This window comes from Pygoscelis adeliae, unplaced genomic scaffold, assembly GCF_000699105.1.
Source record: "Pygoscelis adeliae isolate BGI_AS28 unplaced genomic scaffold, ASM69910v1 Scaffold286, whole genome shotgun sequence".
NCBI classification, from domain to species: Eukaryota; Metazoa; Chordata; class Aves; order Sphenisciformes; family Spheniscidae; genus Pygoscelis; species Pygoscelis adeliae.
The window spans coordinates 9,037,009-9,048,669 of NW_008825076.1; the positions used below are offsets into that span (position 1 = coordinate 9,037,009).

The 11,661-nt window shown below is 42.9% G+C and overlaps 1 protein-coding gene across 1 annotated transcript in view; it reads left to right on the forward strand.

Moving 5' to 3' along the window:
* The window catches only part of COL20A1 (collagen, type XX, alpha 1), a 55,566-nt gene that overhangs the window by 42,964 nt on the left and 941 nt on the right, over positions 1-11,661 (forward strand). The window contains exons 31-38 of the mRNA XM_009326892.1: positions 1-43; positions 384-437; positions 1,937-2,008; positions 2,693-2,728; positions 4,041-4,107; positions 4,679-4,867; positions 6,202-6,279; positions 7,096-7,251. The exon at positions 1-43 is cut by the window's left edge and continues 26 nt beyond it. Coding sequence (XP_009325167.1) covers positions 1-43; positions 384-437; positions 1,937-2,008; positions 2,693-2,728; positions 4,041-4,107; positions 4,679-4,867; positions 6,202-6,279; positions 7,096-7,251 — 695 coding nt within the window. The remainder of the gene's footprint in view (positions 44-383; positions 438-1,936; positions 2,009-2,692; positions 2,729-4,040; positions 4,108-4,678; positions 4,868-6,201; positions 6,280-7,095; positions 7,252-11,661) is intronic.

Consider the following 11,661-nt stretch of genomic DNA (forward strand, 5'->3'; position numbering starts at 1 on the left):
TGTGCAGGGAGCTCCAGGCAGGGATGGTCTTCAAGGTGCAAAGGTAAAATACCTCACCTCTGAGTTCTCATGCATGGGTGCCTAAAATGCTACTGTGAGCGTACCAGCAGAGACCCGAAACGTCCAGCTCTCTTAATGCACTCAGTGCATAAGTGAATGGTCTTTTCATAAAGCCAGAGGGATTGGGGAAATAAAAAAAATGGAGTCATCTCAGGTTTGGCCAAATTTGACCAGGTGCCACCCTTCTTGCCTGCTTGGCAGATGCACTTTTTACTCATTCCTAGCAAGCTCCTGTTAAAAGCAGTGCATGGAAAAAACACCTCACCGCTTACTAGGTCTCTTTGAATCCTCTCATTAATAAATGACTGAATTTGGCTTTGCAGGGGGTGAGGGGACTAGAAGGCACAGCTGGGCCTCCAGGACCTCCTGGACCAAGGGTGAGTACTCACCATGAGTGACGCATATCAAAATCTCTTCCTCAGCAGTGGTTCCTCAGTGATTTCTGCTGACTAGCTGTCACCCAGAGGTGTCAGGGCAAAACGCCTTCTTGGGGTATCACGGGGAATACCTGGCACATTGAGGAGATGTCCACTTTCCTTGCCACTGTCAGTGTAAGAAGAAAAACCTTGGCGTCTTCTGGCAAGTTCTGGGGAAGCTTTGACCCAGCAAGGAGATGCTTGTTTTGCTATTTTTGCTTTCCTGGTGCTACTGTTGTTCAACTCTTGGTTGAGTTTGAGGTATATGGGCTTGTTAGACTGAAATCAGCAGGAGCTGGAGGATGCAGGCAGGTGTGAAAGGTTTCCCCCCCCACCATTTCCAATATCTGCTGCCAGGGCCGTATGTAGATAGCTGTATTTGCACTCTGTTGTGCCCAGGATAGCAGAACCTTAAGTTCTGTTGATTTACATCCATCTGCTAATTTGAAGGCACCACAGCCCTTCCAAGTTCTGTGAAACAGGTACACTTCACTTTACATGGGAAACTGAGCCAAATTTGGTTTTAGATGGTGGGTGGTGGACCTGATAGTTACTGATTCTCACTGCTGAATTATAAGGAATTTGGCAGTCCTGAATAGTTTAAGATGGAGATTGCTCACTGCTGTCTTTGCATTAGACCCCACGGCGGTTCTGGTGAAGTCAGGTATTTATGGGAACTAAGGTTGAATTCAGCTCATACCTTTGACTTGCTCATCCTGGGAAGGTGTGGAGCCGGCAGGGTTGAACCTCAGCTTTCTAAATACGAGGAAAGCACTGTAGCCTTCAGAGCAGGCTCTGAAAGCTCTTCTGGTGCTGCCTTGAAGACTTCTTTCATTTTCACTGATCAGAAGAGTTGCTAATCTCTATTGAGCTTGAAAATAATAGCTGGAAAATTATAAAAGAAAGTATTTCTACTGCTTGTTTTTGGCTTATTTTTTTCTTCCCTTTACGGCTCCAAAGGGCACAGAAACTTCACAAAGAGGAGATGACCAAAGAAGGCACTTCCCACTCTCTAAGCTGCTGTTACTGTTGTAAAGTATTAAAGGCAAACACAGGTCTTAAAGGAAAGGAAAACAACAGCATCGTATTAGGAGGCTGAAGAAAAGGGTTATGCTCTAGGCTATGTCTAAATCTGAATATATAATGAAGGAACAAAAGCCTTTAGGGGAAAAAACATTGCAGTTTGTTGGCAAAACTCTGCTTTGCTGGCTTGACTGTAATGAGACAGTAATAGAAAATGATGTGAACATGACTCATACACGATATACTCTTAACATTGGACTCATGGCTGGACGAGGTACTGACATAAACCTTAAGGCTACAATGCTCTTGCTAGAGTCCTCTAAACTCAAACTGCTGGTGCCCCTGGAGCTGTAGGGAGATGTCAACCTTGAACAGAAAAAGAAGGTAGTTAGGAAGTAACTGGACTTTTATCTGTGTCTTGTAACTAATGTCTGCAGGGTTTCCAAGGAGTGACAGGCTCCCAAGGCAGCAGCGGAGAGAAGGGACCTCCGGGTGACGTTGGGCCAACAGTAAGTTTCTGCTTTTGGGTCTCAAAGAACGCCAAGGCAGGAAATAATTGAGTGGAAACAAGCTGTTCCCACTCCAGCAGTTCTCCCTCAGAGTCTAAAGAATAGTTTTAATTCACACTCATCCTTCTTAAGGAGATGCCTCGATATGCAAAGCCCAGGCTACCTAACTGTTGATAAAGCATTTAACAAATCCCACCTCCCTTTGCTCTCTGTAGATTCACAAGCTACACAAAATCCAACATCCAAACAAATTTCTGGGGTAAGATTCTAGAATAAAGTGAGAGAGTCAGTCCTGAGCTGGAGCAGCCAGCATTGGGCTTGTAGGGGCAACCGCAGGTCTAGATGTCACAGTTATTTCTTCTTCTCAGATGTTAAAAACCACCTGCTATGTTGGGAAATCTGTTCTAAGAATGTATCTGAGGAATTTCTGCATCCCTGTTGATGGTGCTTTATGCCCCTGCTCCAGCTGCTGCTTTATTACTCTTTTTCTTAAAGAAACCAAAATATTCCTACGAGCTTGAAGCTCTTCTAGTCACTGTCACGAGGTCAAGGAAACGACGAGAGTGTGGGAAGCAAACTTTGTGTTCAGTGCCCCACTAATGTAACCCACATCCCCATTGATTTTTTGTTTTCTTCTGCTCTTCCTTTCCCTAGACTTTTATTTTTTCTTTTCTTTCCTTTTAGGGGCTGCCGGGTCCAAAAGGAGAAAGAGGAGAGAAAGTGAGTTTTTGTGGTGCTAGGCAGCAACACTGTCTCTGTATCCTACACTCAAAAGAGTGGATGTGGTAATGTGCTTTGCAAGCTATGCTTACGTATATAAACCTTCCTAATGTCGAATAACTTCACGTGCCTATAGCTTGTTGCCTTTCCTTTCACCTGCACTGGCTCTGCTGGTGGGATATAAATAATCCTGCAGCAGTCAGGAGCTCGCTAGTATCAATTGTAGTAATGAAGAAGAAATGCCAACTGAAAATCCATTCTTTGCTGAAGAGGAAAAAACAAAAACACTTGACTGAGTTGCTCTTTTTTAATGTGTTGCATAGAGGGGACTCATTTGTAATAATCCTCTGGCATGCCCCAGCCCAGAGCATTTGATGTCAGGAGATCTACGCTGCCTTTGAAGGTTATTTTATTGTGAGAATAAATTTTTCCTGTCCTGACTTTTGGTTAAAAAGAAACCCTGTGTCTTTCGAGGAGTCTGAGTCTCATTGCCAAGATTGACTTATGTGAATTAGGCTTCAGACAGGAGTGAGCTGCTTTTGACAGACTGCTTTTGTCTCAAGTTAATGCTTCAGTAGTACAATTTTTAACACCATTCTCCTTCCTTTCCCACCAGCTTTTCCTTTTCTGTAAGTTTTTTTTTGCAGTGGAGCTTTCCTTTCTCCCTCCCTTGGGTGTTGTGCCAAGCTTTTGTTTAAGTCCGGGTAATCTGCACAGTGATCCAGCCAGAGATGTATATTTTATAAATGTTCTTGGAAGCATGCAGTGTGTTAGTTATGAATTTTCACAGATAGAGTCAGTGTTTATTTTATTGCATTTTTATTGCTTTTCCCTACTCTACTAAAGCTTTCTAAAGAACCCCTCAGATATGATTTGTTCAGAATACAGTAATGGTAAGAATCAATATTCATAAAAGATCTAGACAAAGATAGGACGTTGTAATATCTGATTATATTAAACGTTTTACATATCACAGAACATTGAGTTATAGATTTAGCATCTTCTTTGATAAAAATTTGAGGGTGAAATTTACTCTCCCTTTTTTGGTAGCTTCGGTAATTATTGAGATTCGGTCTGGGCTTCTTGAAGTGCAGGAGAAAAGCAATTATTGATGTTTCCCAATTTCAATTTTATGGCTTCAGAGCTTTGTGATAAATAAATAAAGCTGCATTTCACAGTAATTAATATCTCTGAAACTCAAGCTGCCAAAAAGAATGGGCAGAAAGCTATCATGCATTATGATATTGATTCTTTTAAAAAGATATTAATACTTCCCTTTTTTTTTAATTAAAAAAAAAATGTTTCACTTTAGGGGGAACCACAGTCCTTGGCCACAATTTACCAGCTCGTTAGCCAGGCTTGTGAGCGGATGATTCAGAGTGAGTATAACCAGCCCAGCTCACGCCTCTCCAGCAGTGGTGAACAAAACCAGAGGGGAGGCAGCATGAAGCTGTTGGTGATCCAGGGAGCTCCTCCACCCTGTGCCACGCTGAGCACCACGCATGGCAAATGTCCCATCACAGGCTCTCAGTGCTGCATTGGTTTTACTGGGTGGCGTTAGCACAGAGACCTGTGAAGTATTTCTTCGGAAAACCCTTTGGCACTTTGCAAAGACTCCTTTATTTCTCAAATGGAAAAGCTTGAAACTAATTTGAAAGAAACTATTCTTTTGGTGGTTTGTGCTGATTCCTCTTGAGATGAGGCATTTTTGGTAAAGCTTCTGTGCTGTGGTGCACGACGAGAAGCAGAGGTTTGCCCAAGGTCAGGCAGCAAAGTCATGACTCAGCTGCCCGTTTTCCGCTTCAGCTTCTGGCTTTCTCAGTTTGGACTGACCGTCTTTTAGCACTAGCTGATAGTTTAAGTACCTTTTTCAGACAACATCCTCTGGTTTTGTCTCTTTTCTGAATTTCCCAGCCAAGGAAACATTCATTTTCTGACTTCCCTCCTTAGCTCATGTGTTGAAATTTGACTCATTCATTCACGAACATGCAAGGAAGCCAGTTCCTGTTTGGGAAGAAAGGTTAAAACCAGGAGAACCAGGACCACCAGGTCCTCCAGGTCCCCCTGGGAGCAATGGAGAAAGAGGAGAAAATGGCATCCCTGGACAGCCTGGCAAAGATGGGTATCCTGGAGAAAGAGGTATGGACAGAAGCATTCATAAGCATTTTTGACTGTATCTTTGATACTTTAACTAAACATTTTAGTGCCTCAGGCAGTACTGTAAAGATAACCCATAATATTATCTCATCTGACTACTATTTTCCTTTTGGACTTCTCTCTTCTAGGAAGAGTAACCCAAGTTAGATAGCTCAAAGAGTAGAGAGAAAACAGATACAGGCCACTCTTTTTGCAAGCTCTGCTTTGAGAGGAAGGCCAGTTTGTAGATTTTGAAGGATGGACAGTTTGATTTTAGAGGGCAGGAGGCTTTTCCTACAGAAAGGCAAAAGAAACAGCCATTTGGATGAACGTGGAGGAGAGGGGGTGGAACGGATCACCTCTGGGCAGAAATGGCAAGTCCTGGAAAACACTGAAGGCAGGCATGAGGCAACTGAAGTAATACTGAAAGTGGAAGTAGGTTTCTGGAGCAGTAGTTCCAATAACAAAAGCCTCACACATGGCTAAAGAAATAGAGCAATGTAATCTCAGAAAGTGGCATCAGTTATTGCACATGAGTGAGTGAATGGTGGGAATATGTTTTGCTTGGATTTGCAGACAACATTTGTCAGTGGCTCAAGTAATTGTCTGTCAAAATAAAATGAACAACGTTGGTTTCAGCAGTGTCCTAACACCTCTAAGTAACTAGAGACCTTCTGTTTAACTCCTTGCTCTGGCACTGTTCAGTCGTAGCTGGTATCTGCAGAGCTTATAAAAAAGTCACTTAAGAGAAAAGGAAAGTAACAACCTGCAGATGTTCCCAGCCTGTCAAGCGAGGAGATGGGAGAAGACAGATCTCACTGAAAAACAATCTTAAGGACATGGCTGGTCAAAATATTTTCATCTTAAAAATATGAAAAATGGTATTTTGTCAAAATGCACCTGTTTCACTCAGATGTACTGGTTTTTGCGAGCAATTTCATGCAAAAACAGCAAGACTGACTTACTAGCACCTGGTCGAAGAGACGGTTCAGCTTTGTGATTTGTCTGGTCCATGTGAAGAGCGTGGGAGTGGACCTCGCTCTTGGGCCAGTGCACTAACACCAGCGCTATGAATTTCTCTGTGAAAAATCTCCATTTTCACCCATATCAGGCTGCAAATTGATGCTGGTTGGAGCCCTGTTGGTCATGGGCAACTGGCCACTCTGGAGAAGAGAGTAGGTACCCAGTCAGAATTAAAGGAAATGGATATTTCTCTGTGTTGCCAAGTGGTGCGACTCTACTTCACTTCAACATCTAAGAAGAGCCTGGTGGGAGCATTAATTCAGGGTGAAATTCAAAATTTAGTGAAGTGACACTTACCTCTTCCTTGTGATTAGGTGCCCCAGGGCCCAAGGGAGAAAAAGGGATGCCTGGAGCCAGTGAGGAAGGGATCCAAGGACCCAGAGGCAGAACAGGTAGAGTGAATACAGCCTCTTTGTATTGACTGAGTGAGGCCATCCAGAGCTGAGCAGCTGCCAGATTCAAAGCATCATTCAGCCTTAGGACCACTGTGGTGGGGCAGACTGACCTTCCCACTGCAGCACTGTCGGCAGCATCCTGGATGGTTCCTCTCCGCTAAGATGTTAGAGATTGCTCCAGGCAGCCTCCCCCCCCCCGGTACCCATTCCCAGGTAATGATGTATTTTAAGGACCTGAGACACATCCAGGGAGTTTTAGTTTTGTTGCCTTTCTGCATGCAAGACCAGATGCTCAGGGGATAGAAACGCTGAAAATTCAGCTCATGAAACACAAGGGGTTTTGAGTAATCTGTTAGGATTTGGTGTACTCCATCCTGATCCCTGTTATGTGGAATCAGTGGGAGGTTTGCCACTGACGTAACAAACCAGGGACTGTCAAGAGAGTGTGGTCAAACATATTCTTCTGTATTTAAATTTTTATAGTTGAGATGTAAAGACACAAAAAACAATGACTCTGGGATGGATCCTGGGGCTAGGGTGATTTTCTGCATTGACACGTAGGTGGACTTTGGATTCTCATAACCAGGCTCCACTTTTAGCCAATCTGGGCACTCTTAAGGTCAAGAATAAGCCCTCTAGTTACTGGGATTCAGAAGAGGTTTTCCAACTGCCAGGTCCTATTTTTCCACCAAAATGAGGAAACAATACTCAGAAAATGAACCACCATGTAAGATGGAGAAAATATAGAAGAGGTAGTACACTGAAGCAGCTAAAGTAGATGTGCTACAGCTTACAGTGCTTCTCCTTCTTCAGGCCCACCAGGAGAAGTTGTGCTGGGGAAACCAGGTCCGAAGGGTTACCCTGGGAATGCTGGTCCTCAAGGTTTTCCCGGTGTCAGAGGGCAGCCTGGGCAGTCTGGATATCCAGGGGGCTGTGATATCTCTGGATGTTATGGGGCAGGTAGAAGAGGTAAGTCCTGACTATCTCAGTGCAAAAGTTGTGATTTTAGGACTGGTCTCTCTGGTTACTTCTTTTAAGCTAGGCAGAGACCTCTGTTCATGCTTTAGGCACTGTCAGTCCTGCAAGAGCCTCCTTTGCAAAGCAGTCAGGATGATTCACGTGCAATTCATATGGATAAAAGCCAGTTCAGTTGACTGCTCCTCAGCCATCCTTCATAGACTAACGCATAACTGCAGCAGTAGTCAAGCAGGTGGAGTGATCATGGGTGTATCTTCAGTTCTTAATGTCCCTGGCAATGTTTCCATGGTGTGTGAAGAGGAACAATATCTCAGTTCCTACACATACATTTCATGGAGGCTCAGCTGTACAAAGTCCTGGGAAATGAATAAAATCACTGGCACCAAACAAAAGATTTACAAGGGGAAATAATTAATTCTACACCATTCCTTCTCAGTACTTGACACTGATTTATTCGTTTGCTCAGTGGCCTCATCTCCTTTCCACACACAGATTTTATCCCCTGATGGCTGGTGTGGAGGCAGCTGAAGACATTGCTTTGCCCTGGAAATCTCTGGGTGAAAGCTCCACGCGCTCCAAGAGAAGCAGCAACCTGAACACCAAATGTGTTGTTTGTGGGTTTTTTTTTTAATGTACCATCATTTCTATATGGACAAGTCAATCAAACACTAAAGCTGCCAAACCAGCCTGTGTTCAGATGAGTCATCCGTCTGTTTTTCAGCACTGGACAACTGCAGTGTTCAAACTTGCATTGCATGTCCCACAGGAAGACAAAGACACAGCCAGAGGTGCAGGCTGACAGACTTGTAAGAAAAAGAAATAATGTATTGAAATGCTCAGAAATAACAGATAATTTTTGCCCATTTGTCTACTTGTGGTTTATTTTTGTCACTTGCACCTCATGCCCAAAGATGCAAATCCACTGGGTCAAAACTGCATTTTCTGTTGGTTGACAAGGTAACAAAGTCTAGCACCGTTTTGACTTGTTTCTGCTTTTGGCAAAACGCTGACGGCTTCCTTGCAGGGGTGTTACGTACACAGGCACCGCAGACAGCGTGGTAACCTTCCCGTGATGTGACAAACCCCACCGTTTAGCCTCGTTCTCTGGGGCTTGGTAAGTGTCAAGCAAAGCCTTAGATCAGACAGAGCACAGCTGTGCTCCGAGAGGAGCTGGAGATTAACCTGCTGGCTTTTCCATCTCTGCCTCCTGCAGTCTGAGTAGCTACTTTACATTTTATCAGGTAGAATATTGAATAGCTCCGAGTCTGAGTTTTATATATATATGACATGGAGGTAATTGTCATGTTACACCCCTTCCCTTGAGTGAGCCATAGTCTAATATGTATCCACAACAAACTGTATAGACACTGATAAAAATGTACCTCCTCCTTTGCACGCACTACTTTAGGCTGTGCTCGGCTACACTCCTTGTAAACTGCCCCTGCTTCAGAATCAATTGTGTCTGAACTGCGGTTTAAACCTGGAGCACCAAAATATTTCATTTTTTGCAAAAGCAGAATGAAGCAAAAAGTACCCGCACAGATTTTTTCAAAGGTGCTAAGAGGCAAAAAACGGAGCATCATGCATATTCCTGTGCACTTAGTCTGGATGTGCAGTTTCTGCAGCTGCATGCAGACTGGTAGCTGGGTATTCATATGGCTATAGCCAACTTTTGAAAACCTAACAGCAAATACATCCACATTTAGAAACTAGATTGTCACATAAATACCAAAGAGGTCTACCTTAAGAAAATTAGGTTGTTTAGACACAGAATCCAAATATTATTTCTTCTTGTCTTTATGGAAAAAATCCTCTAGAACTAAAAAATTTTGCTAAAGGAAACATTTGAACATCTCAGACTTGTATGGGAGTCATCCTACAACAGAAGTCATGTAAAAAATATGATTACTGCATCCTGTAAGTATTTAAAGTAGTCCTTGGCTTAACGTATGTTCATTCTCTAGAAACTCCCAAGAATTAATGTTTTCAGTATGACATACATTCCCTTTGGAAAATGTAGGAAAATGCATAGAAATACCACACTGATAGAAATAACATTTCTGTTCACTTTGGAGCTTTCCAGAGTTGCCTTGACATATAAAATAGAAATCTTTCTAGCTTAGATGAAGTGTTGCCGCAGACAAAGCTCCAGCCAGAAGAAAAAGGAGAGGTCAGAGGAGCTGAAGTATACAGCACATTTGATACATGGTGTTTGGAAGAGATGCATTCGTTGGGACAGGCACCCTGCATACCTGTTGTGGAGTTGTAGATGTTTCTATTTACACAGGTCAAAGAGCTTTTGATTTGTGTTTTCCCTATTCTCTGAAAAATGAAGGCATTCTGAAAATAAACCTACCAAACCTGCATTAAGTTGCATTCAGAATGGTTCTGCGTTTAGCACTGGATATAAAACCCAATTCTTGTGACAGCTGACAGATGCAAAGCAGTGGGTGGGAAAGGCAAGGAGGTAAAAGGGGTACCCTGCACAGCAGAACCTAAATTGTTCCCATGAAATGCTCACAGACTGGGGAAGGTAAGCATTTCAATGTGGAACATCTGCATTTCGCAGGTAATTCTGCTTCCTTTCTGACTTAAATTAGCGCAGCCACATTCCAAGTTCTGAACTTGCTGTTCTGTCTCTTCAAATCTAGTAACTGCAGGTGATTTGACACAGAGCTCCTTTATTTTTCTTTATCGACTGTTTTTGAAAGTTACTAACATCGTTTTACTGCCTGCCTTGGGATTTAATCTATTTGGTAGAATTTCAAGTGACATTTGCTTTAGTCTGATTATTTCAGATACAACATGAAGGGTCAGACTTTAACAAAATTGGGTCCCAGAAGGGCTACTGATTAGGAGGCAAACAACTTGTCCATTTATGTTCCTAAACTTTGTCCCACGAGTGGTTTTATTTACTTGAAATCATGGATATTTAGTCCACCAAGTATCACAGAGCATACGTGCAAGTGCTTTGTAACCCAATTCCTTGAAGCCTAGGAGCATTTCTGCTGAGAGATTTTAGGCACTGAGGGTGTCCTAACCCAGCACTGAACGTTGCATGCTATTAAACAGCAAAAAGAAAAGGTTTCAGTGGTTGGAGAAACACAACAGCCCTAAAGGCGGAGGTGCAGGGAGGCTCAGGAGACCCTGCCCAGCCCAAACTGCAGTTCCCTCTTCTGTCAGTGAGTACAGAAACCAGCCATTTGTGAATATTAATGTCCCACGCTCTTTGCTGAGCACAGCCTGTTGTTTTCCCTCTTGTGCTGTTCTTTGGCACGCTTTGTACTTTTCTGGCCCAATTTATCACTTTTAATGCAAACTGTAGTTAAGAACAGTGTTATTTCTTAGCAATGTGGTTTAAAAAATTCTCTTGCAGATCTTTCCTTAGTAGGGACTTTGTTCTCCAAGGTTTAATTGCTACAAATAAAAGTTTGGATATTAGGTTTTCTGGATTTAAACCTGTTTTCTGGATAAACCTGAATTAACCTCAGTGCAAAAATTTAACATGTCCTTGTGAAATCTCAGAAGTTCCTACCATTTCTTCACCTTTGCAGAGTAATGCCTGTTTACCTCCCCTTCTGTTCAGTCCTTATTAAAATCCCTTGTCCTGATTTGCTCATTCTTATTACTGCCCTTAAGTAATCTGTGTCATAGCGACTTTCTTTTTCACACAGTGTGTAGTGTGACATCATATCTTCAGTTTCTCTAAAGCTTCTATCCTCCAGTCCTTAAATTGCGATAAATTTGGATTTTTAGCCCTGCTGCAGAGTTTGACCTAGCTCGTGCAGCTAGATTCTGGCAGAGGTTGAGGACGTTTCAGAGACAGATTTTTTTTTTTTGCTACAGGCATCATTTTAAGGTATTAAATTGGTCTCAGGGGTAAGATACAATAAGCACAGAGGACTAACCAGCAACACTGCTAACAAGCAGCTCTGAAAAGGCTTTCTCCAGGGCTCAACAGCTTGGCTTGACCAGATTTAAAGGGCTGGAAACAAAAAAGGCTTAGGATGAAAGATGTGCAGCGGGGGAGAGCCCGTAGGGGCTATCAAGGCAGGTGGGGCTGTTATAGGGGGATTTTCCTAAACACTATATGTGAATTTTACATCTCACACACACATCTTTCTGCCTATCTGTCTCTACACAGGTGGATTTCCTCAAGTCCAGTTTCTTGATAAATGTCTAAAGAGGAACTTATCCAAAAGGGAGGTGATACACGCTATGAGGATTAGCTCACTGGAGAATGAGATGATATGGTGGAAAACAGTCCTGAAAACAGCTGGGGCAACGGGGATTACATAGATCATCCTACCAGCCAGCTGCAGATAAAATACCCTGTGTGCCCTATGGCTGGGAAGATGACCCAGAAAGAGGAAGCATTAGGGAACCAGAAGAAAGAGGATG